Source organism: Musa acuminata, chromosome BXJ1-9 (assembly GCF_036884655.1).
Source record: "Musa acuminata AAA Group cultivar baxijiao chromosome BXJ1-9, Cavendish_Baxijiao_AAA, whole genome shotgun sequence".
Taxonomy (NCBI): domain Eukaryota; kingdom Viridiplantae; phylum Streptophyta; class Magnoliopsida; order Zingiberales; family Musaceae; genus Musa; species Musa acuminata.
The window spans coordinates 2075645-2101209 of NC_088335.1; the positions used below are offsets into that span (position 1 = coordinate 2075645).

A 25565-nucleotide genomic window follows, 5' to 3' on the forward strand; every position below is an offset into this window, starting at 1 on the left:
AGATAATTTATTATTATTATTACAATGACTAGTTGTGAAATAGGAGGATATTTGTAATGATTTGATAAAGTGCTTATTAGAGCTAGCCAACAACTGGTTACAATTCTCAATAAATGAATCAGGTACATCAGACTAAAATATACTTGTTTATAATACTAAGGTTAATCGGATGCACAGTTAATGTTCTTTGGTAAAAAAATTAATATAAAGAAGTTTTAGACTCATAAACCAAACTAAGTTTTATCAAGAGTATTTGATTGTTTATGTTATATTAATATATATAAAAGATAAAATTTATTTTTTTAAAGAAAAATATTTGTTCTCAATTTTTCCTAATGTAAACATTTTTGAGTTACATGTATTTATATATGAGATATGATCATCAGAAACTTATGATCAAACTTGCAGTAGCAAGTTCCGTAACTGTATCTCGTTCTTTTGTATGTATATTTGATTTACATCAATGCACAATATAAGTCCAGTAAGTGTCAAAAATTAGATCTGGTAGATCTTGCAATTCATTTTGATCATGCCAAGCGACAACACACTTTTAAAAGAGTCATCGCCAATCAAAAACTTAATAAATGAACGAATAGCAGACGCATGAACTCAATTCTGTCCGCGACTATTACGAAAGTAGTTGTTCTATAGCACAACAGCACAAAACAAAAAGAGCATACGAGACACAAGCAGCCAATACGGCTACAAAGAAGCTTCAAATAACACCCTCACATGGACGAACACTGTGACATCCAAACGTCAACTGTCAGATAATTCAATGACAGAAGAAACAAAGAAAGCATTACTGCAATATTTTTGGTGCTGATTCCATCGTATATCCTATTTAGTCTTTTGGCGACCAGTGATGTATATGTAAATCACATTGCAGCCCTCAGAGCACCACGAGCTGCCTCATGCTTTAATTCTGCAGCTTTCCCGCTCCCCCGGAAATACATGTATATTTGCTGCAAGTAGAAGGATGCAAGGATCATCGGTGAGAACACATAGGAAGATAAAAAAGTGAACTGTACACGAATGAGAATATTCCCAAACCATGGAAACGACAAGTTTCTTTTCTCAAAGTTCAAATTGAGGTGAAGGAACATATTAATTTCTTTAAAAAATGGTATATTCTCCCATGAAGGCTTGTGCAAACAATATGTATTATATTTTCAAGATTCAAAGACAAGTATGGTGATCAATTAGGTCACCGTATAAATTATTCATATTATGTTTTCCTTTTTGACTTACTGCAGTAATAATAGAACACATAATTTAAACTTAAGAGATCATCAACAAATGAATTTTCAAGGGTATGTAAACAAACCTGCATAACCCAGATACTGAGCAGGGATTCAATGCAGAACAATCCAAATCCGACTAAATAGAAGATCTACAAGTAAAATCATCGAGAGTTAGATAAGGTTGCATTAGAAATCGGTGGCGGTGAAGAGAGATATTCCTTACAGAATCTTAACAATCATTTATAACAGCTTTCTTTACCATTTCAACCAAGAAACATATAAATCAACTATGAAAATTCAATTCAAACAAGCTAAAATGAGTGAATAATATTTCATTTTATTGCATACAGCACTTATCACAATTACAAACATGAAGTGCTTTTTTGCACCATGTCACGCTACAAAGATAGCAACCTATGCATGACTGGCAAAAGAGTGATTCTTCGATGATCATGACCATGGAGCTGGCAACAGCCTTTCCTAAATTTTTGCCAACTCCATTATTTACAAGCTACTTTAAGCAATATTGTAATGGCATAATAATAATTAATGAGAAGGCCTTGAGTTGTACATCTTTAATTTATCTACATCTTACCCCAACCAAAACATCTTCGCTGATAAGATCTACAGCTGGCAGAATACCTCTGCAACAGAAAAGCAATATTAATAAGTCATAAAATGAAAAGAAACGCACAATGAGCTTCTGCCGTAAAACTTGCAAATCCAATATTTACAGTATTTCAACATCTACTGACAAAATGAAGTTACTTTGATCTGTTAAAATATTCATCATCGCCAAAAGATCTTCAATGGGGGAGCTTTGGCAACTTTCATATTTTTCTTCTAAATTTTGTAATAGACTTTGGTACGGGAAAGATCAAAATTATACAACATGTTCTGCTTAAAACCATCAGACATTAAGGTTACACATGCATACTCAGCCAAAACATAAAAGGTCAAACATTAGCCAATTCTCAGCCAAAACTTTCCTAATCACCTATCCAACCATGCTATCAATTGTTATCAGGAAACCAAAATGGTATAGCTTAAAGAACAGTTTCAAGAGAGTACGATAGGCCCTTCCTATGATCAGACCAGTTTACAATTTCTTAACTCCACTCGAACCTTCGGAACAAAAGTGTCATAGGACCAATTCATATCACCAATTTCATTAGGCATGTTAGGGACCACATCTAGAATTTGACAATGACAGTATCAACTACATGGATCCCTTCTGACAATTTAGCTTTGTCAAGGATATGTCACTGATTAACCATCATGTCCTTTCTTATTTGTTCCCAACCAAGTTTGACTTAACAACATCTATTTACTCTATGCATTCTTTAAAAAGAAACTCTTAATCCATTAACCATATATTGATGTATCCAATCAGATATTAGGATATTTTGCATCATCTGAGACATTCATTAGGTTTAGTTCCTTTCTAAGAAACTAAATTCAATAAATCTAAAGAGATCCTATAACTACAAAAACTTTTTTCCTAACAGGAAATAGGTGGTCCCAGTGGATGAGGCTCCCACCAAATTGGGGTCTTAGGAAGATCAACATATGCAGCCTTATGTTTGTGAACATCGATACTATTTTTATGAGTAGAACCTTGGTCATCAGGTTAGCAAAGGAGTAAATTTACTGGACTAATATACCATTTATGCAGTCAATGTTTGGAGAAAGGCAGCTTGAGGAGATGCCTCTCTGAGTCCATTGCTGAGAAGTGTAGCAAAGGAGTAATTTTACTGGACTAATATACAATTTATACAGTCGATGTTTGGAGAAAGGCAGCTTGAGGAGATGCCTCTCTGAGTTCATTGCTGAGAAGAGTAGCTCCTGTCTGCTGAGCCCTCAAGATTTCAAAAATTAGATAACATGATAATTCTTTCCTCACTAAAAGAGCTTCAATTATTGAATCTCTCACCTAATCTTAAAAAATAAATGAAAAAAACCAAAAATTAAAAAAGCACCCTTAAATCTAATTTGATACTTAATAAGCTAATGACGCAACATAGGCTTAACTTGCTTAAAACCTTTGAATTGGATCATATTTGTTGCCTTTTGCTAGATAGAGCACATCCTTGAGAATACTAAGTTGTAGAATTGCACTATTCTAGACCTTTATACTTGTCTTGGCACCATGGCCAACATGGATCTATCGTGGGTGACTGTTGCAATTGCAGCTTCTTGTTTAAAGAAATATTTATATTCCCAATAAAGAGAATATTAAAGATAATAAATAAAACGTTGGAAGTAGGATCATATCAAGTAGAAGTAGATAAAAAATATATTCTTTTACTAAGGATTTCCAGGATTAAAAGGACATGAAATATTGTAAATGACATGGTCATCCAAATCTAGGCTTTGGTGTGGAAAATTAATGCAGCATGTAATAATTGAGAACTGATGTAAAAAGAGTACAACGCAAAGGCAAGAGCTTAGAAACTATGGTTGCGAAGAAGTAAACTTGAAGATAGAAGAAAAACTAATAAGAAAACACAAGAAAACTAATTCAGAAAAATAATTAACAGCAAAATTGGATTTAAAGTGCCTTCCAAGAGGAAATTTTCTTCCTCTTTGTTAGTATCATGCCAAAAACAAAACTTTACGTCAAAGATTTTCCATGGAAAATGAGTGGAGGAGCCACAGCTGAATAGACGACAAAGCCAATGTGAAGCTGCAAACAGTAAGGATCAGTGAGCCATTCAATGTTTCTTCACTGGAAAAATATGAAGAATCACCATGAAATCTAAAAACATAAAATAAACATACCAGGTAAAACAGGAAAAACCATCCATAGTTCAAAGCACTATCAGTCCTGCAGATATATTGCCAAATGCCACATCAGTGTACAAGATCATTTAACTCCAGTGAAATTAAATGCTTATCAGAACCAACAATTAGATATAAATAAATAAAAATATATATGTATATATATATAGTACCTCATGGCACGATAAAGAGGTCGATACCACAAGACATATGCTCCTGGAACTCCAGAAATAAAGTAAATGATGGCAAGGAACCAGATCTTTACACCTGGAAAACAAAGATTGATCTTCATTGTAATATTCACTACAATACTCGGACAATATCTAGAACATATACTCATCGGATGAGAACATTTTTTTTGCAGTACCGTCTCCCTTAATCCAAGCTGCTGTAGTTGCTACAATATTCCAAAATAGGCATGCGGTCAAACCTGCAGCATGTCCAAGTTGCAAAAGATTATAATATTTTACTTTCACCATAATCTAAAATTTAAAGAACAATTTTCATCAAATTTACAAGTACTATACATAAACTTAAAAATTGCCACCTTTTTTAATTTGTTTAATAAGGCCTTTGAATTATAACATAGATTATGCATCTTGTGAAAAATTCACACGTTTTGCTTCATAAAATGTCCAAACATAGAAATCAAACTGCATGTTCAACCACAGGAATAATCAAATTTGCTAGTATTCCCCTTCCCTCTCCTCTATGTTCATCCACTATATCAATCAGGTCATCCAGAAAAAGCTGATAATGCACCTACTCATGCAGGCAAAGAAAATAATTATATGTGCAATTATTTACATTTTCTGAACCAAAAGCAAGCATTCTAATAATTATAGAGTTCAAAAATTAAAACCAACTGACCAAAATTTAAATGAATGATTTAAGTAAAAAATTATAGAGTTCAAAAATTAAAACCAACTGACCAAAATTTAAATGAAAGATTTAAGTACTAATGAAGATAAGATAGTTCAAAAATAGCTGCAGCAGCAAAAAAAAAAAAAAATCCAAGAGACTAAATTGTAACATTACAGTCCATCTCATTTAAAGCTTGTTGCCCCATCCACGGGTGCTCCTATCAAACTTGAGCCCCTCATCATACTCAATACTAGGGCCATCTGGTATCATTCCATTAACATCATAGGCTTGGCCTAAAATGATTCAATTCAAGTTAAAATTAGTTAACTTATCTAATCTTATAAACCGACTAAACTCTCCACCCACATCTCATGTGGGTGTAACCTAGATGTTACACAAAAGACAAGGTTCGTCGTACCATGGTGTACCTCTTGGTATGGGCGACATATACTAATTGAACAAGGGACCGATCCACGGACCACCCCATATCGGGTGATACACGTTACATGACCTTGTATAGGTTGATATGGGGTCTATACCAATCGGAACGGACGAAATCCAACCATTACCGACCTGTATTGATCGGTAACGGTCGGATTTCGACTAATACATGGTGCATATACAAAAGAAAAGAAACGGAATATTGAGAAGACAATTACAAAATGGTTCAACTTCCACAAGATTCCAACAAACATGACCCAAGGTCCATATTTTTAGAGCATGATCTCCTCTCTTCAAAAGGCAAGCATGAGGATCCAACCTCCAACACTAAAGGAGATTCACGATGTGTATTTAGATGAGGAGGTGACAGAACTGAAGGATTGGACCAAATCCTTTAAAAGATAGTGGGACAGATATGGGGTGACACTGATGTGTGACACTTGGACAAGGCCAACAAGAATAAGCATCATCAATTTTCTTGTGTATTACAACAGATAGATGGTTTTACATAAGTCAAGTAATGCTTCCGACAAGATTTAAAATACAAACTATATTGAAAACCTAATAGACAACGTAGTAGAGGAGATCAGACCATAATACATTGTCTAAATAGTCACCGGCAATGAAGCCAATTTCAAGAAGACTAGTTTACAATTAATGAAAAAATAATAATATTGTTTTAGATTCCATATGTAGCTCATTATGTGGATCTAATGCTGAAGGATATTAGCAAGCTATCATAAGTTAGCAAGTGTGTAGCTCGGGCACAGTCGATAACAAAGTTTATAATTATTGGGTCCACTATTTGATATAAAAGTATACAAATGGTGAGATACTCCAACCTGGAGTCACTCGATTTGCTATAAATTTCAGTACCTTAAAGTCAAAACAACAAAAGAGGCAAGGTCTCAAAGCAATGGTCACCTCACAGGAATGATTCGATTCTAGGTATTCGAGATCGAAAGACAGAAAAAAGGTGAAAAAGATTATTCTTTCTTCTATATTTTGGGATACCGTGAATGAAAATTATAATTGGAGTAGAACCACTTTATGTTGTCCTCCGTAGGGTTGATATGGACAAGCATCCCGAAATGTCATATCTTAGACATATGTTGATAACAGCAAGATAGGAGATTAAGAAAGCATTCACAAATTATTTTAAGGTCAATTGGTACTTACAAATCATTGATCGCAAGACTGAAGTTTATATAAACCAAGACATCCATAATGCAAGTAAATTCATATTCAGTGTAATTTAATTCATAATTTTTTAATATTTAAAATATTTTTACTAATAAAATTATTTGTCTTGCAACGCATTATGTAAATCCGACCATTCAATTTCGGTATAGTCTTGGAACGCGATCAAATTTATTGAATTTAGATTTGAGATTAAGCTTGGTTCGGCCAGATTGGGATTGATTTAGAGTTTGCCTCAAACTCCGATTGAGTTAAATTGAAATACGAGTCAAAATGGGGTTGGGCTAAATTAGAGTACGACTCATTCCTAGATCAATTGGACTAGTGAATCATCTGTAGCACCGAAGCACTGCAACATGTGTAGTCTGAAAAAAGGAGCTGGTCTAAAGCATGACTCAATTTAACTATGAGACAAGTGTTAACTGCTTTAAGCTGATAAGCCAAAACATCATGTTAATAATCTCTACTTATACTGTGATGTAAGCCTCCCCCTAATAACATAGCCATAAAGGATATCCAAGTCTCATGCCGCATATTGCATCTATGCCAATAATGCCACTGGTGCAGTTAGCCTTGAAGCATATCCAAGTCTCATGCCGCATATTGCATCTATGCATCTATGGCACTGTTGATTTGACACAGAAATTATGTCAAAACAACAGGAAAAGTACATAATAATTGTTTTTAGAAGTATTGTCATTTATCTTAATGCCTGAAAACAGAAAGACAAAGAACAAGAAGTCATAATAAACCACGGCGTACCTATCAAAGATGCAAATGCGAAGTACTGCAATCTTTGCAAGTGGACAGGTATCTCATTCACAATATCATGATGAATAATAGGAAAAAAGGGTGGCCAATTTTTGTCCTCAATAATAATACCGGCTGCAAAAGCAGAAAAGTTAATGAAGCACAAAAGTTGTAGAGATAAATGTGCTTTAGTTTCTCAAAGAAAATTAGGTGCCTCTTTAAATAAGAACAATTAAGATGAATAGTCATTCTGATTAATCAATAGAACTAATAGATTTTACCACGGGCTGCAGCCTCTTCCCTTCGTTTGATTTCCTAAATGACAGATACAGATCAAATGGTGTATCAAAACATCTCAACTAATTGACAACAAATTGTAGTAACTAGAAAATTGACATGTAAATGCATGACTTTTACAGGTTATTTTGTGTGGCAATATAAACAAGAAACTTATCAAATAAGGTGCTTATTCTTAGGACTGCTCTAAAAGAGGATTGTAAAATGTTATCTCTGACATGAAATAGGTATACGAAATATATTATTCTATAAGGCAATGAGAAATAGCATAACCATACCAAATGTCAATAGTGACGCAAGTGCAAGCATAAATTTACTCAAACAGCATACAGAAATGCAGAAAATATTTATAATCAGATAACAATGACATGGATTTTGCCACACACCAACTGATGACTTTGATTGAAATCAATACTTTATGGTATTTTTGCTTATATCTGTCTTGGAAACAAGCTGCTGTAGGAGCACAGAAATCAAGCACCTATGAAATTAGTAAATATTTGTAATTCCAAAGATGATATTTACTGACTTTACAGGTCTTGGTAAGTCAAGACTTTTATTATAGGTTCCCTAGTACTAATAATGGACACATTTAAAAAACTCAAAATCCTATTAACTATCAAAACTGTATTTCATGATCACTTCAATCAATAAAGATCGAGGTTATAAATCTCAGTCCAATACCAGTTTTGACACTTAGATAAACCAATATGGTACTAGTATATTGGGTGGTATTAAAAGAAAATATAAATTGAATTCCAATCAATACCAATATATAAGTTTCAGTAATGGTCCATGGTCCTATATTTACCAATCAATACATATTGGTCTGACAGGTATTTGAAACCTACGATAATTGAAAGGACAAACATAGTGCATGAGATTCCCACCAAAATGGGGTCTGTGATAATACTTAATAAATTGCATAAGTTAACATTTTTAAATGTACAATCTTTTTGCTCTTTCAGCTACTTATGTAAAATATAATGGGCAAAGCATCTATCTTTTGCATAGTCAGCAACCAACACTTCAGAAATTTAGGTTTTCATACATACATTCTAATATCAAGACTTAAAACAAACTCAAAGCATAAATAAAAATAAATCTCAGCTTCCATATGCTAAAAATCTTAGGAATGATAGAAATCTCTATTTTATAGTTCCGTTCTGTTCACGCGAGAATCACACAAAATAAAGTTTCATAAATTTCTAATGGTTCATGATCCAATCCAACTATGAAGTTGGTATTAAAAGGACATGCAATCATGATTTGCCTTCTTGCTGTCTCATTTCGTAAATCTGTCATGTTTGTTCATGATCCCTATCCAAATATTAGGTTATATTATAAGGATATGATGATATCTTAACTAATTTTTAAAAAATATTAAAGTAAAAAACAGGTTGCTAATTCCAAAATTTATTCTCTTTTCTCTCCTCTACCCTTCTCCTTTTTCCCACTCTTATTTCTTCTCTTGCTCTTCTCTTCTCCCCTCTCTTCATAATAAAATCTCTTCACCACAATGGACAATGGTAGTGGGAAGCAGTGGCAAGTGGCTGGCACAGAGTAACAAAGCAGGATGAGAGTGTATGACGGTGGATATTATCCTCATCCTTTTCTCTTCCTCCTCCCTCTGTCTTTTGTTGTCTTTTTTTCCTCCACTGGACTGCTGCTGCTCCTCTTCTAACTAATGGCAGGTCTGCCAGAAATGGCTTGATGGGCAGAATTGACCAATTCAAGCTGAGGCAAGACAGATTTTGTTCCGAACCAATATCAACCGAGTTGGGCTCATATCCCGCACTAGGACTTGAGTCAAGTCATCTTGACATGGGAAATATGGGATAAATTGCTGGGTTCATGACAAAGAGACTCATTATAAAGGCATGTATAAGTATCAAATCCTTTTATGTATCAAAGATGTATTTTATAACCATTAGAACTAGTAAAGATTCCAAGAACAATCAATATAGTGTGTGTAAATAATAATAAAGGATTGCATATGTTGTCACTTCAAGAAGTTATCCTATGTAGTTTGACCAATCCGCAACTAATGTTCAAGACAACATATCTATCTTTCACATAATCTAAAAATGATACTTCACATGTTTAGATTTTTTGCCTCTATTGAGACATTCCATTAGTAAGTGCTGTTGCACAATTGATAAGGTCTCATGTACGAGTCCAAGTGAGAATGTTTTGTACGTTATTTAATATAATGAATGAAAATTATTTATTGTAAGAAAATAGCTTTTTATGCACACTTCAATATGTCAATATTTTAACAAACATAAAATGCATACCAAACACATACCATAGCTGCTATATAGTAAAAAGTTTATGAATCTTAAACAATCTGGATATTAAATTTTCATTCTGTTTAATTCACACAAGAAGCATGCAAAATTATGTTTCATTAATTTCTTAATGAATGTACTCCAAGTGACTGATAATCTCCATCTAAATATTAGGCTGTATTAAAGGATATTTAACTATGATTGAACTTCTTGCAGACTTACAGTCCCTCATAATAACTTCTTTGAATTACAAGGATGTGCCATCATGATTCGATTCAATGTGGTCTTATTCCATAACTCTTTTGAACTTTGTCACATGACATGTCCATGTTTTCCAACAAACCTTATCAAATGAGTATTTGTTTTGTTGTTTTAAATTAATAAAATGTTCTTCAATTTGTATCTTAAATTGTTGCGTTTTATGTCATTATAGCTTATTTTCAAATGTCAAACACAATATCCTAAGTCATAACTGTTGTGTTAATTTATATGAAGAATCTTCTGGTGGTCCATACAGCCTCAAAATCACCATCGAGAACTCACAGCATGATGAATTTTTGTCTGACAAAAATTGATAAAAATCCCCACCTCAGCAGCTGGTCAACAAACCTATTCATATTCATTTAAGGTCTGTTCAGTAAGAATAAAGCACACTGTGACACTTGAACATCTGATAGCTCTTAAGGCTTCGGAGCAATCAAAGCTTGTTTAGCCTAGTATTCCAAGGTTTCAGGGTCCAATCCATTCCGGCGTACCTACACATGGTATAGTAGAATTAACTGCAGTGCTGGAACAGTAGAACTAACCACTGTACTATGGTTCCTGCACATGGTATAGGTAATTCTTATTAATAATAGTTTATGCAATGTGTTAATTATTGACTTTGTCACTGCACTATGGTTCCTGCACATCCTTCCTCAATGTGTAAAAAAAAGAATGACCAAGGTCAAAGATATAAATTGATGATAAGGTGATTAAGGTCCCAAACCATGTTTCGATCTGGGGAATGAGGAGGATTCAAGGGTTGAAAAACTATTATGGTCATCAAAACCCCCTGAACCCATTCCTGGTCATCAAAATATCTAAATATGATCATCCACAATAATATATCATTATCTTTAGTTAGTTATAAGCCACACAATAAACACTTACAAAATGTTAAGAGTACATCATAGAAGAACCACAAATAAAGTTCAGCTTCCTTTGCTTTTCAGTATTTGAGTACATCAATATTACATGTAAGAATTAACTTTTCAGTATTTGATTCAAATGCATACCTTTTCCCTCCTATTTAATTCAGCTTCCTTTGCTTGAAGTTCTTTCTCCTTTTTCTTTAAGTCCTATGTGACAAAAATGGAACTCAAGAGAGAGCAAATTTTACACATATGAAGAAGGTAGAACATCAGAATCTATATAATTTATTAATTAAAAAGAAATGATCAAGCCATAGGTGTAAATATTAAACATGTGTAGAACCACTAGTTGATTAAGGCCGTTGCCCCCTAGCAAAGTCCTTTAAGAGCTGGGTCATACTTCAAATATTTTTTGTTATTAGTGCATTCAGCTGGTATTGCAAGAGGTGCAACTTCTTGTTTATGGCCTATGGTACTAAAACATCTCTATTGATTGGTCTAACTTACTATTAATATAGCATCCTGATTATGGGTTTAGTTTGCAGCATTCCAAATGAGAAAGGTATGATGCCAGAAACAACAAACCTAGCTTAACACAAGCGTGCCAGTCTGAACAAATTAAAAATAAAAAGGAAAAAAATACAACATATAAAGAAGAAAGAAAAAAGATTATCTGAAAGCATTCACCTCTAAATAGAGAAAGAAAGAAGACTATCTGAAAGCATTCACATCTAACCTACCAATATATAAAATGTATCACCACCAAAAAACAATAATGATGGCTGTGGCAACATGTAAATTCATTAGGGGTTACCGATGGTGACACCTAAACAACATGGTATTACCTGCAAAATTGTCCAGGCAGGGAATCCATTTACCGAAAATTTTGCCTATGCTTCAAGTGAAGAACAACGAAAGCAAGCAGAATGAGAAGATCTGAAGTTCAAGTTGCTCTTTGAGTACTATGGTAGAAGTTTTTATTTTCCCACGTTTAGGTAAAGATCTTCTTTTATTTTACTGGGTTGCCCACAATTTCTCTCTAGTCTTATAGAGAACATAATAAAAGAGTTTATTTTGGCTAGATGTTTATGGTAACTTCTCAGAATTTTTGGGAGTCCAAAAATGTGTCCAGAACTCTTAATCCTTGTGTCCAGAGACTACAAAAGGTGACCAAGGCCAAAATGAAACCTCCAATCAAGTAAAGCCAATTGATTTAGGAGGCCCAACTTATTCCACACATAAAATATTAAAAATGAGGACTTGTATAGGCTAAGATAGAGCGATTGTAGTGAAATGATTGTTCATAAATAATAACTCATGTTTTCTAGATAGCTAGCTAGTAAAGTTGTTTTTGTATATAAAACTTGTATTTCTTAGTGTTAGTGAAGTGCCTAGTTAACTTCTACCTTGGGTGAGTTTTTCTTCCTCTTATAGCTTCCGTTTTCTGTAACCCTTCCTAACTCTATGACTTCATCTTCCTATGTAAATGCATATGCATGCATCAGTTTCTCAGATATATAACAGATCTGTTTCAATCATGAAACCAAAATAAAGAAATCCTATAACCACAAGTTCAGTCAAAGTCACCAAGATTACACTAGCATACCTTTTCTGTATCAAGAGGAATATCAACTGTTGCACCACGATCATTGTGAAAATCAGCAGGCTCTGGAGGAAGGGGTGAAAGTCTAGGCTTGGAAGCGGGAGGGACATTTCCAGGGTTCTGGAATATTCATATATGGGAATTTATTAATTAGAATGGACATCTAGTAAATTATATATACAAGCAGATAACAAATACAACCTATTTAGAATCTAGGTCTTGATTTGTCTAGTACAAATAATCCACATGTTCAGCAAAAAAAACTTACTGTCATGTAAAATGACCCTCCACCATAATTTGATCCAGCTGCTTTTCCACGAACACCAGGATCCTGCAACACAAATTTCTAGGCAGCATCAATATATGTAAAGAAAAGGTCAGTACACAAAGCTCCTGCCAATGTAGCATCTCAGAAGGATAAAATTTACAGTCTTAATCATCCACATGCAGAAAGGTTGTACCAATTATTTGAATCCTTGACACCTTGGTCAAAAAAGAACAACAACAAGGTGGCACCAAGGATCACTTCTAGGCTAGTTGTATCTCTATCAATAAGAATAAACTCACAGATCTGTTTGCTGATACCAAGATTAAACAAGTCAAATCATGGGAATATAGAAGTATGATTCCTTAAGAACGCTTAATGCTCTCGTATGATTTTAAGGAAAAAAGCCCTCTATCTGGGTACTATCACCTTCACATTGAATGTTTTTGTCAATTATTCAATAAAGAAAATTCTACTCTGGGGAATGATTCTTTCTACAAATTAGTATAGGGGTTAATATAAATCATCAGGTAATCAAAGACAACAAGTTAGCAACTATTATACTACATGAATTAAAACATTATAGTATTTCACAACGTTGCCTTTTTTTTTCAGGGAAATTTCATTAAGATGTCGTCTAGTTCACATGATCTTACTTATGTGGGTTTCGTAATCAAAGTTCTTATGTCCAGCACCTTAGCCATCTAGTTCGACATATTAAATAGGACAAGGACACCAAAATACCAAACAAACATAATTTTCCGTTCCGTAGGTCCCAAAGCAAACGAGAAGGTACGACAGGAGACTCCACGTCGCCGATGCAAAAGAAAGCCCACATAACGATTTCCTCGGTTTTCAAAGATCCACAATGTCAAGCATATCGAACGACATTCAGGAATAAGAACCCTAAAATCTCGGATCTCCCGGGTGCCGCAAATCTTCATCGGGCGGATTTCTTTCGTTTAGTTATGTTTGCCACAAGAACCCGAAGCTAACCGGGTGACATTGGATCTACGGCAAAAGGAAGGAGGACAGAGTAGAGTGACGAAAGAAGGGAAGAGAGGGAAGAAGTCAATTAGTACCGCGAAAGGATTAACATCTTCCTCCTCGTCGAAAGGGTTTCTGTCGTAACGCCCCGCCATGACAATGAAAGCGCCCTTCCCCTCCCACCAACAAAGAGATCGATTCAGATTTCTTGGATGTGACAGAAAGCCTTCCGCGGGTGGCGTGTGGCAGTTCGTTTGGGCTAAGGACGGGGTTATGGTTAGCCACGTAGGATACTTCCTTGGAGACCTAACCGACGTTCCGACTCGACCACGACTCTGGTTGTGTGTGGTTCATTCATTACGTGGAGCAGATCCAAGCGGAGACCAAACCGCCAACGGTTCGATTCATGCCTCCTGAATCATTTTTGAGAGGCCAATAAATGGACCACGCTGTTGATTTCAGGTTGGCCATTTAATAGACGGATCCGATAACAATTTAGAATGCAATGTGATCATCAAACTGTAGATCTCAGCTGATAGTTTTATCCTACCAGTTTGCCTTCCAACCCAAACACATGCTTAGATATTGATATCGTAGACTGATAAATCTATGTGGGATGTAAGCGATGCAATCTTGCAAATGTCTGTGCCACCAATGGCGGCTCAAATATTACAAACGGTTTAAGGTCTAAGGCTGCAAAAACTAATATCCACATTAAGAAAAGTGAGATAGAAGCAATCAAGTGACTGAATCCCAAATCCATGGCATAATGCAATATAAAGTTAAGCAGACAAATGTGCCTTCACAGTTTCCTACCTCTGACGCTAACTTCTCCAAGTGGTGGTGAAATGGAACATAGCTTCATCCTTCAGTATTCTGAAGATTGAAAAGGAAACAAGGTGAGAAAAATTCTGTTTCATACCATAAAAAGTACGATGATGTGTTCGTGTTAATGTTAAAACTTAAAACAATGACAAAGTAAGCTAAATGTGTCAGATGATGGATCAACAATAAGAAGCCAACCACCATTCTTTCTCATGGGTTGAGATCATCACCGCATAGGCAAAAGGATTACAAGAAACCATGTTCAGGAAGCAGCAATTTGGTGCTGCACATTATTTAGCTCCGGCATTCACGTCCTACTTGCAGAACAAACTTCCTCTTGCAGATTAGACATGGTCATCATTTGTTGCATGTTTCACATCATTTACCATGCGAATGAGGTCGTGAACAACCTCAGAGATTGGTGGCCTAAATTCTGGCTCTTGCTGCAGAATAAAATCTCATGTTAGAACATTTTATTTTGCCTCTTGGAAGTACAAACATGAGTTGGAATGCTTAAAGTAATACTTTCATTTGAAAAGCATGTAAATCATGTGCCAGCAGCTGCAGATTTGCTTGAATTAACATGAAATTTTACCATTTCTAAACCATATGTGCTTTGAACTTGTACAAATTTGTCCAAATTCAAGAACCATTTATTAGGGATGTGTTTTTCTACATAAAGATGCTATGTGATTGTTGCAGGAAGTATTTGGTCATCATCTTGGAATTTGGTGTTCTCAGAAACAAATCAAAGTGCAACATCTGAAACATCAGAATCAACCTAGGAGTAAATACTAAAACAAGCTAATGCAATAATGAAGGCGCAGAAAATAATACAATGTTTCAATACTATATTGTTGTGACCGCAGTGATGAAAGGAAAAGAATATAGACAATTGATTCCAAACTTCGAGTGCCAGATCTATGTTGAGATCAGAAAATGTGTTTTTGTTACTGATTGCATGCCCAAAAAGAAGTAAAAGCTGATTTATGATATTGTCTAGGGAATGGAAGCATGTTTACTGATTATAAACGACTATAGCGTAAGAAAAGAAAACCCAATGGTACGATAACTTCAAAATTGCAGGTGCATAGTCGAGCAAAGAGGTACCTGAATGCAACGGCTTATAATATCAGCAAAGCAGGACAATGATTTCTCAGGATAACTTCCAGATATTAAAGGATCCACCATTTTTGATAAAGCATTGATATCATATAGCTGAGAACTAGCCCATCTGACAAGATGTTGTTCAGAATGAGGGCGGGCACTGCAAGTTATGGTAAGAAAACAGATTACAGACAATTCCCTGTATCACATGAAGGAAGACAGGAAAGAGAACAATTAAAGAAAGTCAATCAGTAGGCATGCAAATAAGTTCTTTTACCTGTCATAAGGTTTCCGTCCGGTAAGAAGTTCTAGCATGACAACCCCAAAGCTGTAAACGTCACTTCTATCAGTAAATTTCCCAGATTCATTTACTTCAGGGGCTTCATAATTGTACATTGCACGCATTCGGCCTGACAACTGATATGAAAATAGCACCAACAGTTAGTCCTATAGGAAAGCAAGGAGTGGGTTGGATCCCTTTATAGTCTTATGAAAAAAACTAAAAGGTGCAATAATTAAAATGGTTTGTGTCAAGGACTGCAATTTCATGCCGACTGGCTGTTCCGGTCTTTGGTCGGTCCATTACATCGGTCTATACCAATGTACCGATACGCGATGCGCTAGAATGTGCCGACAGTCCCAAAAAATGCCCAGAAAATCTCCGAAAATACATGAAAATTAGGACAAAATCTAAATTAGTGTATTTTAATTAGAACTAAATGCAAATTTAGTTTTATTTCAATAAAATATATCCAAAGCATTTAGTTCTATTTCAATAAAATATATCCAAATAAGGAAGCGATAGTGGATTTATCTTTTTCGGATGTTGATTAATAACTTTGCAGCACGTTCCGAACGATTCTTCCATTGATATTGAACAAGAGTGAGAATTTTTTAGAACGAGAGAGTGATTGAGTGAGAAAGAGTATTAGAAGATATGAGACTGGAATAGGATAAAATAGGGGGGAGGAATGAGGTTAAATAGGCATTCAAATGGATCCGACGATCAAATTCACCGTTGGAACCAGTTCAATCTAGGCCCTTGATTGATTTCGATCAAAATTCGACCATTACGGACTAGTACAGGTATGTAACGATCAAATTTCTATTACTCACTGATTTAAGCCTTAATTTTGAAGTATGGCTGTCTGTAATATGCAACTAACTGGAATTACCTGCATAACAGAGTTGGTTGACATTAGAGAAGACAAGCCACATTCAGTAACACATACAGCAAGCTCATCATTAAGGAGAAGATTGGCAGGTCCAAAATTCTGATGCACAAATGATGGTTGACAATTCTCATGCAGATACCTAGCACAACAATAGGTGAACTTTCTCAGTCCAAAAATCTATATTTCTTATACCACACATCTACGATGGAAAAATATTCTACTTACTCTAAGGCTTTTGCAGCTCCAAGGGCCACTTCAAGGCGGGCAGTCCAAGATAGTCTACTGTTGAGATCATCTCCAACATGAAGTATGTCATGTAAGGTCTTCTGACTGAAGTATCTATATACAAATAAACGCTGGTCAAACTCCGCACAATACCCCACAAGCTCAAGAATGTTAGGATGCCTCAGTTCAGAGACAGCTAATACTAGCTCCAGAAAGTCATCAGCAGGTACTCTTGAGTTCACATTGTCAAGCTTCATGACTTCCAATAGCTGCACAGCAGGATTAGTAAAAGTATCAGTGGACAATCTTTTCAGAAAGTGCTGAAGAATACAATTTAAGTACATGCTTACAGCAAGTGTCAGGGATGTTACTATTTTGACATAATAAAAAATAGTGAATATGGACAACAAAGATTTTCCAAAAATCGGGTGTAAAATTTAAACAACACAACATAGGTGTGAATAAGCCAACCTGGAAAGCTTCTTCCTCTTAAAGCATCAGGTCATCAACTTAATAAACTAGAAAAACTAAGTGTAATGTTGAATGCAATTTTCATTAATATTGGTGGTCTATGATTGTGTTGTCAACATCATCTAGACAGCTACACAAAGTAGCAAACTGCACAGACATTTTAATATTTCATGGCCCGAAAGCTGAATAGACATTTGAATAAAAAAAAACGAAACAGAATGTTCTTCTCATGTTATAGGCACAAAGATTAACGGCATACCTTTCCATCAGAAGATTGTGCAAGGTATGCTTTGCCCAATCTATCATCTCTGATCAGATTTTCTTCACTAAAATTGTCTGTGTATTGTTGAAGATCTCCAACAGAAAAGGATCTCACAGAAGTTGGTGTGGTGTTCATCATCTCTGGAGAATGGCCCACAACATTTTTTCTGAGGACAATCGGAGTTACAGTAACATTTTCCACAGGGGACTGTGGCATAACAATATCAGCTGTCTCATTCATATCAATTATGTGTTCCTTCTTCTTTTCAGAGTCCTTCACAACTGGTACAGGACGGAAGACAATAGTCATAATTACATAAACTAGTAACAAGACCACCAAGCAGAATGGAATATACCTGTCATTACCATATCAGTTACATATTCCTTTCTTTCTCTGTGGCCCTTCTTTGCAGCTATAAACAACCATTTCTAGATTGTACAGAAAAAGAAAGTAATACAGCCTGAAGATAAAATATCTTAGATGCATTAATCTTACCTTCTGGAACTTCGTTTTTTGTCTCTGCAAAATGTTCTTCGCTTCTAGGCTTTTTGTATCCCATTTCTGTTCTTCCAACCTGGCTTCTGAACAATTCATCATGCTTTGATTTCCTCTCTTGGTATTTTGATAAGCAAAATATTACCATCAATACAATGACAATAACTAGAAACACAGCGACAACGACATATCCAACGATTTTTACGGTTGACAGTTTGTGGGGACTTTCTTGACTGGATGGACCATCTGAAGAGTTTGTATGCATGGTATCAGGTATAGGAGACCCTGAAGGAGAAGATTGTGGTGGAGATTGACGTGGCGCTGATGATGGTGTGATGGAGGTATTAAACGGGTTTCCATCCTTTCTGTGCAGCAGTTCAACAAGTTAGTAGTAGACTTTCATTGTGTATATATCAGTGTGTGTGTATGTGTGTGACTTATGTGTACATGTATACATATCTTCTACCAATTCAATATTGAGATTGAGTGAAAAAACAACAAGAAAGTTTGACTGATATTTATAGTAAATTAGCCCTGTAACTCAAGACCTAATGTTTCCCACTTTAAAACATAATGTATGCGCAAAATGAGAGAATTCAATCAGTATGAGATGCTTACTTGAAATTTGGAATATTCAGCAACTTCTCTGGGACAGGTCCAGAAAACAGATTGTTCTCTATGTTCCTGTTAAGCCAGATCAAGAAACATGTTTAAAAACTGTGAACCTTAATGCATCTCAACACAGGCAGCTTTGACAGAGTCCTATGTCCTCTTACTCGGAAGCATAGGCAACAAAACTTCACACTTGTTCATTCAAGTTTAACACAAGCACTAAAAGACAAAGCTTGTTTAATTAGCATTCATGTCAAGAGGACTAGTGAGCAAAGAAATGACTCACAACTTGTTAGACTTGTACAGTATACATATACTGGCTGGCAAACTGATCTCTACAACCAGGTATCACCGAAAAGATAAAAAAAGAATTAATACTGACCTATATGGTCCAGCAAGAGAAAAAGCGAGCAAGTGAGAGAGAGAGAGAGAGAGAGAGAGAGAGAACTCATCTGACAGCTTAGGAACTAAAACTCAACACATAAACGATTAACTAAATAAGCTTAGTCTACTTATGTTACACAACGTGAGAGTCCTACCCAACCGAGGCTAAATACTGGTCAGAATACTGAAGACTGACAGGTATTTGCTGGCCCGATGATGTACTGTTATAAAAAATTATAGCTTGATTTAAGTATAATACCATTCACTTTTAAACTTTTTATCTTCTTTTTCTAATGATACCGAGTGAAACAAGTTCATATATTGCCCAATATATTGGCACCAGAATAGTTCAATAGCTTACCAAGCCGATATCAGAGTGATACTTAAGACCTTATCAATATCACCATTTAGGCCAACGGTTTCGTATGATCTTTTAACCTCTTCACAGTAAACATTAAGCCAATATTTACTTCCATTTTTGAATTAAAGTAATAGATTTAATCAAGGTTCACAATACCGTACCGTACCGGTATTTCGACCTGGGCTCGGTACCGGTACGGTACGGTATATCGAGCGGTACACCCAGGTGTACCGAGTACTGTAGCACTGCTATAGTGCTACAATACTCTCGGACCGGTAACAATCGGTCCGCGTACCGACAACCTGTCAGACCGGTACGTACCGCCCGTACCGGGCGGTATGGCTCGGTACGGCAGACCCTGGATTTAATTCAAATTGACTAAAAAACAATTAAGAATATGTAGTGAAAAAATAAAGGTGAAAAAAACGTTAGAGGTCTATTTGGAAAAATACAAATTCTTGAGAGGAAGATCTTCCAACACATCAAGGATCCCAGAAAGCTGATTATTTTGCACATGCCTGCAAAACAAGTTATTAAGCTAATACCACGCTAAAAAAATAGCAAAATTATCAGATATATAAGCAGCTGACACTTACAATGTAGTTAAAGATGACAAGCTTCCCATTGAAGGTGGCAACTGGCCACTTATGTTGTTGACAGAAAGATCCCTGTGTGAATGTTTTGGCATAACAATTATCAAGAATATTGAATGACAAGCAGAAAGAAGATTATTAAAGTAGAAAGTCTAACTTACAAATTTATTAGTCCAGTAAGAGAACTAAAAGCATCTGGCAAATCTCCAGTCAAATGATTATTATTAACTGACCTGTCAATTACAAAGATCAGAAAATGTAAGATATATCTATCAACTAAGATAAAATGCAGGTTCCCTTAAGCAAAATAAGCAAGAAATTACATGTCAGTCAGAAGTGTTAACTTTGATAAAGAACTTGGAATGCTTCCTGCGAACTGGTTAGCTGAAAGAAAGCTGCCCCAGAGAAGGAAACAATACAGCTTTACTCAACATTAGTAACATAGTGAGATCAGAAAGAACGAAACCTAGAATATACTTTAATCTGTTTAAAACATACAATTTCTGCAACGTAAGAGGCAGATTTTCTGGTATGCCACTGCCAATATTGTTGTTACTCAAATCTCTACAACATAAAATAGCAGACAAAGATCAATCCACGAGTTCCTGATGATGGCATTAGAAGGGGGGATTATAATGCTAAAGGAGCTTTCTGAAATGAACAGCTCAATTTGGAGAATAGAGAAACAAGATGACAACATTACAGGCTGTTGTTTGTTGTAGCAACAATATGGCAGTACAAAAAATAGCATTGTGCTCATGTCAACAGAAGAATGAATTTCAATGAAGTATCACTTACATTGTCGTTATTGACGAAAAATTGCCTAATCCATCACCCAGTTGCCCCCCAAGATTTGCGCCATTTATAACTCTAACAAAATCAGACCATTTAGATGAGAACAAATAGTGATTACTTCAATAGGATAAGTTAGGAGGAAATTACCGTACATTCCAGTTATATTTGAGTCAACACATTGGACACCTTGCCAGCCCTCCATGCAGGGGTCTCCTCCACTCGGAACCCATCCAGGAAGAGGAGGTGAACCCAAGGCAGCATAAAAGCTATTTATAGCAGAAACTAAGAGAAAACCATTTTTGTGCAAATATTAACTATAAGCTGAATAGGCAAATAGTGACATTCTGCATATATAAAACATTTGTCACCTACGTAAAATGAAGCTCCAAAGTTCTTTTCCCAAAACAAGAGCCAAAAAACATAATTTCTACTGTAGAAGTTTCCTAATGCAGTTTTTAGATGACAATTAAGTATGATAAGTATTTATTGTGATGTACCGCTTTGAACACATTAACGGTATCACAACAAAGAAGAAAGTCAAATAAGAATGTAAATAAAAATTAAAGTAGTAAAAAGAAAAGAAAAACCTCAAAAGAAAAACAAATGACAGAATGGGAGCCAAATCCTTTAATTTCAGCCACATGTAAAAGAAAATAGATACATATTGATGAATGTGAAGATGATCATCTAAATATCAATGCCCGTTCATATCAATGTGGGACTATAGCAGCAGCAGCATGGGATTGATAGATGCAGTGGCACTGATATATCAGTGACAACAGCAGCAGCAGCCACAGAGGTATTTCTCTTCCAGTTTTCTTAATCAGTTAATCTTCTTGTTTTCTTTTTTTTTTTTTCAACTATGATAGATTTGTGGTGATTGCCCGTTCTCACGCTTCTTCTTCTTCACAAATGACAAATCAGCTGGAATCATCAAGAATCAGCAGATTGCCACTTGGATCTGCCAGGTTCAGTTGATTCCAACTGAAGTCAGGTGTTTTATCGCATACTAGCACCCATTTGTAGAAATGATCAGACGAATAGCCATAATACACGATCTGTAGTATGGTGGCACTTGCTACTGCAAACCTACATTGCAGCCACCATGGCCATTTTTCGATCACCACCTTCACTCATAACAAAGCTCCTTACCTTTTGAAAAGTCATTTTTTGTGTGACCAACTGGTATAGGCCTAAAAATGTCAAGTGAGAATGTATGATCAATGATGAACTTTTCGGTTTCCAGTGAAAAAAACATCGACATTTGGTTCCTGAATCACTTGATCATATTTCCCCACATTCCTTACCTGTAGATCTTCAGTATTTAGCTTCAAAATGAGAATAGCAGATTAATTTGTTGCGTGAAGATGGAAGATGGACATCTATCTATATATTTTCTAATTGATACTTGACACCATCGTAGGGGAACAACATTAATAATTTCTGAAAGTGTGCTGCTAAGCATTGTAGGCGTATAATAGCATATATGCTTGAAAAGGTTATAAAACATGATTTATATGTCAAATAAAGAGACAGAACTTGCAAAGCAATTTATCATGAGTTGAATAGGAGCCAGTTTTCAAGTTTCAGGAATCAATGTGTTCAGATGCATATAAAACAACTTGGCGTACCATCTAGTTCGTTAGTGTATGCACAGCAATATGGCAATCCCAGAATCAACATCAAGCCAACCCACAAGAAGAGTCTTAAATTCAAACGATGCACCCGAGCAAATAGCATGATGGTATCTCTCTTCTGAAGCAGCAAACTGACAATCCTGCTGAGATGAAGAAAAATAAGGAAAAGATGATTATAGAATACACATTACGTGCACACTTCCTTCCATGCCCACCTAAGATGCTCTATATTACCGATTTAAACAAATAAAAAGTGAAGAAGCTAACTTTTCACTGGCATAACTTTGCGTTGTTTGAATACCTGCACATCTACTGCTATTTTTTAGTTACGAGTACGCTAAATGCGAAAAAGAACTAAAATTTCAAGTTCTTGGAAATGGAAATCAGAAAGTCCGTCCTATACGAACCGCAAAATCAAATTACACATGTACTGAAAGAGGAAGCGTGTTCTTAGGAAATCCCTCCGAGGATCGCAGGTAGCTACAGAAGTATCTCAAATTTGCTAAAAAAGATGTGAGGAACAAACGAGCAAAACGAAAAAAGAACAGAAAACTGAAATCTTTTTGCTGCTGAACAAACTATACGCGGCGAGAAGCACCAAAAATGCAGCAACCTAAAAGAAAAAGACCAATCATTTTACAAGAAATCACCACAGGAAGCAGCAAATGCGTCATTTCCGAGTACAAAGTGAAAAATCGCAAGATTCAGAAAGGAGCAGAGAGGTCAGATACCCCAACAGATCTTGCAATCCAATACCACACCGAAGCTCCCCTCGCAGCTGCCGCCCGCGCCAAGCCTTGGATGCTAAGATTCCACTTAGATCGCAACGGGTAAAAAGTAGGGAACAGAAAGAAAGAAAGAAAGGCGGAGAGAAAAGGGGAGACACAGACAAAGAGCAAGTGCCATAGCACGGAGTGCACACCACCGCCGCAGCTCCACCCAGACGAAGACGAAATCTAGCAAAAATTACGCAAGTGTAGTACCACTAAACCTATATCAAGTTCTGGATTCGCTTCTTACATGATCATAACACTCGAACCAGCACTATAAATCCGACCAATTCTATTCGACATTAAATTATATGATTGTAGTACATATCAAGCATAGTTCGTTTGGGTAATCTGATGTTATAGTAGCATGCCCTCGTGAATCTGTACCATTATTAAAGCATTACTTGTACCGGAAGGGTTGATTGCTTTCGTGGGAGATTCGTTCGGATAAGACTCACACTGTCGTAGTTGCGGCCGAGCGAAGTGGACGTTTATCCCCTGAGGTCTGAAGAGAAGTCTCTTTGACTGCCAGAATAATAAATAAAGAAATAAATAGTAGTAGTTGTGATCCTTTTGCCAGTGACTAATGAACGAACTTTGTGTGTGTTTCTCATTGAGTGAGGCTTCGCCTTCAATCTCTCGGATGATGTTTTTTTCTTGATCCTATCATCCCATACAGTCAATTTCTTGCATTTCTTTTCTTGTCTTGGTTGAATTTGATTCTTTATATGTTGCTAGTAAAATAGTTAATAAATTAAAATGATCCTCCTTTTCGAAACAAATATAAATAATAAAAAGAAGAATCTAAATATAGCTTTTCTATAAGGATTTATCATTTTTCAAAACCGAAAAACAATCGTCGATCCCTTCTTTCTTTTTTTTATTTTTAAAAATAATTTTACTTAATATTTTTAAGTATATCTATTATGATAGGATCCATTTTGTCAGAAAGTCGACCCTAAGTAATTAATATATTATCGTTCGTGTTCTAACGTTTATTCTTCTTTCTAGTAGTATAAGATATTAAATCTTTTTCAACTTGAATTATTATATTATTCATAAAATTATTAAGTTAATGAATGATATAAGAGGCAATAAGACTTTATTTTTATATTAATTTTTCTAAATTAATTAAATAATTATTTTAATATGTTCAAATATTTTACCAAGTCTCGTCATTTTCATCCTCAACCTTGACAACTTTCACTTCGAATATAACATGGTTGTAGAACATTTAACCAAATAATTTTTTTTTGACTTATCTCAATTAAGTGCGATCAAGTTATCATCAATAATATTAATAATAATAATATAAATATTATTTACATATTTTACCTCAAAATTCTCATGATCTTTATCGCTTGTCGCTGTAATTTTTTTCTAGATATTCCTAAATAAGAAGATCATTCATCATTGATTACTATAGAATCAAACTTTTTTCTTCATTAAATTTCTCAATAGTAAAGCATGCAGAAACAATCTAAGATATTTTTGATCTCATCTTATTGAGATAGAATATTTTAAAACAAAAAAGAAAAATATCAAAAATAACAACGAATAAACTAAAAGAAGAACACTAAATTTCATGGTTCAAAACCATTTGTCTATTTGCCTATGTCTATATAGAAAAATCATATATCCTTTATATGAGAAAAATAAATATAAAAATTAACATTTTGTTGTGTCAACCCAAATCTAAGTTCAAAATTTATTATACACATTCTCATGTAAATGCTAAAGAAGTTTTTTTTTCCTCTTAGCCCTCTTTATACATACTATAAAAAATCTACAAGCACCCAAAGTGTTCCAAACTATTTTTCTAATATATAAAATAAATAAGTTTGAGTTCACTACAATTTTTATCCTTCAAATAATTTGAATATAATTATGACTCCGAAAAATATTTGTGAGTTATGAGCCTAATAAAACCTTCTAAGTTTTACTTTTTTCGTAGGGTCCATTTTTATTATAGCATCAATATTTTTTCTCTGTTGTGA

The 25565-nt window shown here is 35.1% G+C and overlaps 2 protein-coding genes across 5 annotated transcripts; both read right to left on the reverse strand.

Annotated features, from left to right (window-relative positions):
* Positions 1-604: 604 nt before the first annotated feature.
* Positions 605-15021, reverse strand: LOC135592398 (secretory carrier-associated membrane protein 2-like). 4 transcript variants are annotated; one of them, XM_065081820.1, is made up of 14 exons: positions 14880-15021; positions 14673-14732; positions 12873-12935; positions 12608-12724; positions 11146-11208; positions 7562-7595; positions 7293-7415; positions 4393-4455; positions 4199-4292; positions 4026-4071; positions 3863-3930; positions 1840-1888; positions 1328-1393; positions 605-965 (listed from the first exon to the last, which is right to left on the reverse strand). In XM_065081820.1, the coding sequence occupies exons 3-14, from the start codon at positions 12876-12878 to the stop codon at positions 879-881; spliced, it is 816 nt and encodes a 271-aa protein (XP_064937892.1). In that variant the 5' UTR covers positions 12879-12935; positions 14673-14732; positions 14880-15021; the 3' UTR covers positions 605-878. The 4 variants fall into 4 exon arrangements, with proteins under 4 accessions (XP_064937892.1, XP_064937890.1, XP_064937893.1 ...); XM_065081818.1 differs by having other exon boundaries at positions 13952-14732; positions 14912-15001; XM_065081821.1 differs by having other exon boundaries at positions 14912-14990.
* Positions 14757-24010, reverse strand: LOC103996803 (protein STRUBBELIG-RECEPTOR FAMILY 3). The gene is made up of 19 exons (XM_018818124.2): positions 23689-24010; positions 23530-23602; positions 22793-22941; positions 21314-21443; positions 21165-21236; positions 20865-20930; positions 20690-20761; positions 20528-20599; positions 20370-20441; positions 20226-20291; positions 19035-19100; positions 18417-18781; positions 18277-18333; positions 17919-18202; positions 17189-17457; positions 16964-17102; positions 16066-16205; positions 15792-15948; positions 14757-15124 (listed from the first exon to the last, which is right to left on the reverse strand). The coding sequence occupies exons 1-19, from the start codon at positions 23702-23704 to the stop codon at positions 15026-15028; spliced, it is 2364 nt and encodes a 787-aa protein (XP_018673669.2). The 5' UTR covers positions 23705-24010; the 3' UTR covers positions 14757-15025.
* Positions 24011-25565: the final 1555 nt, after the last annotated feature.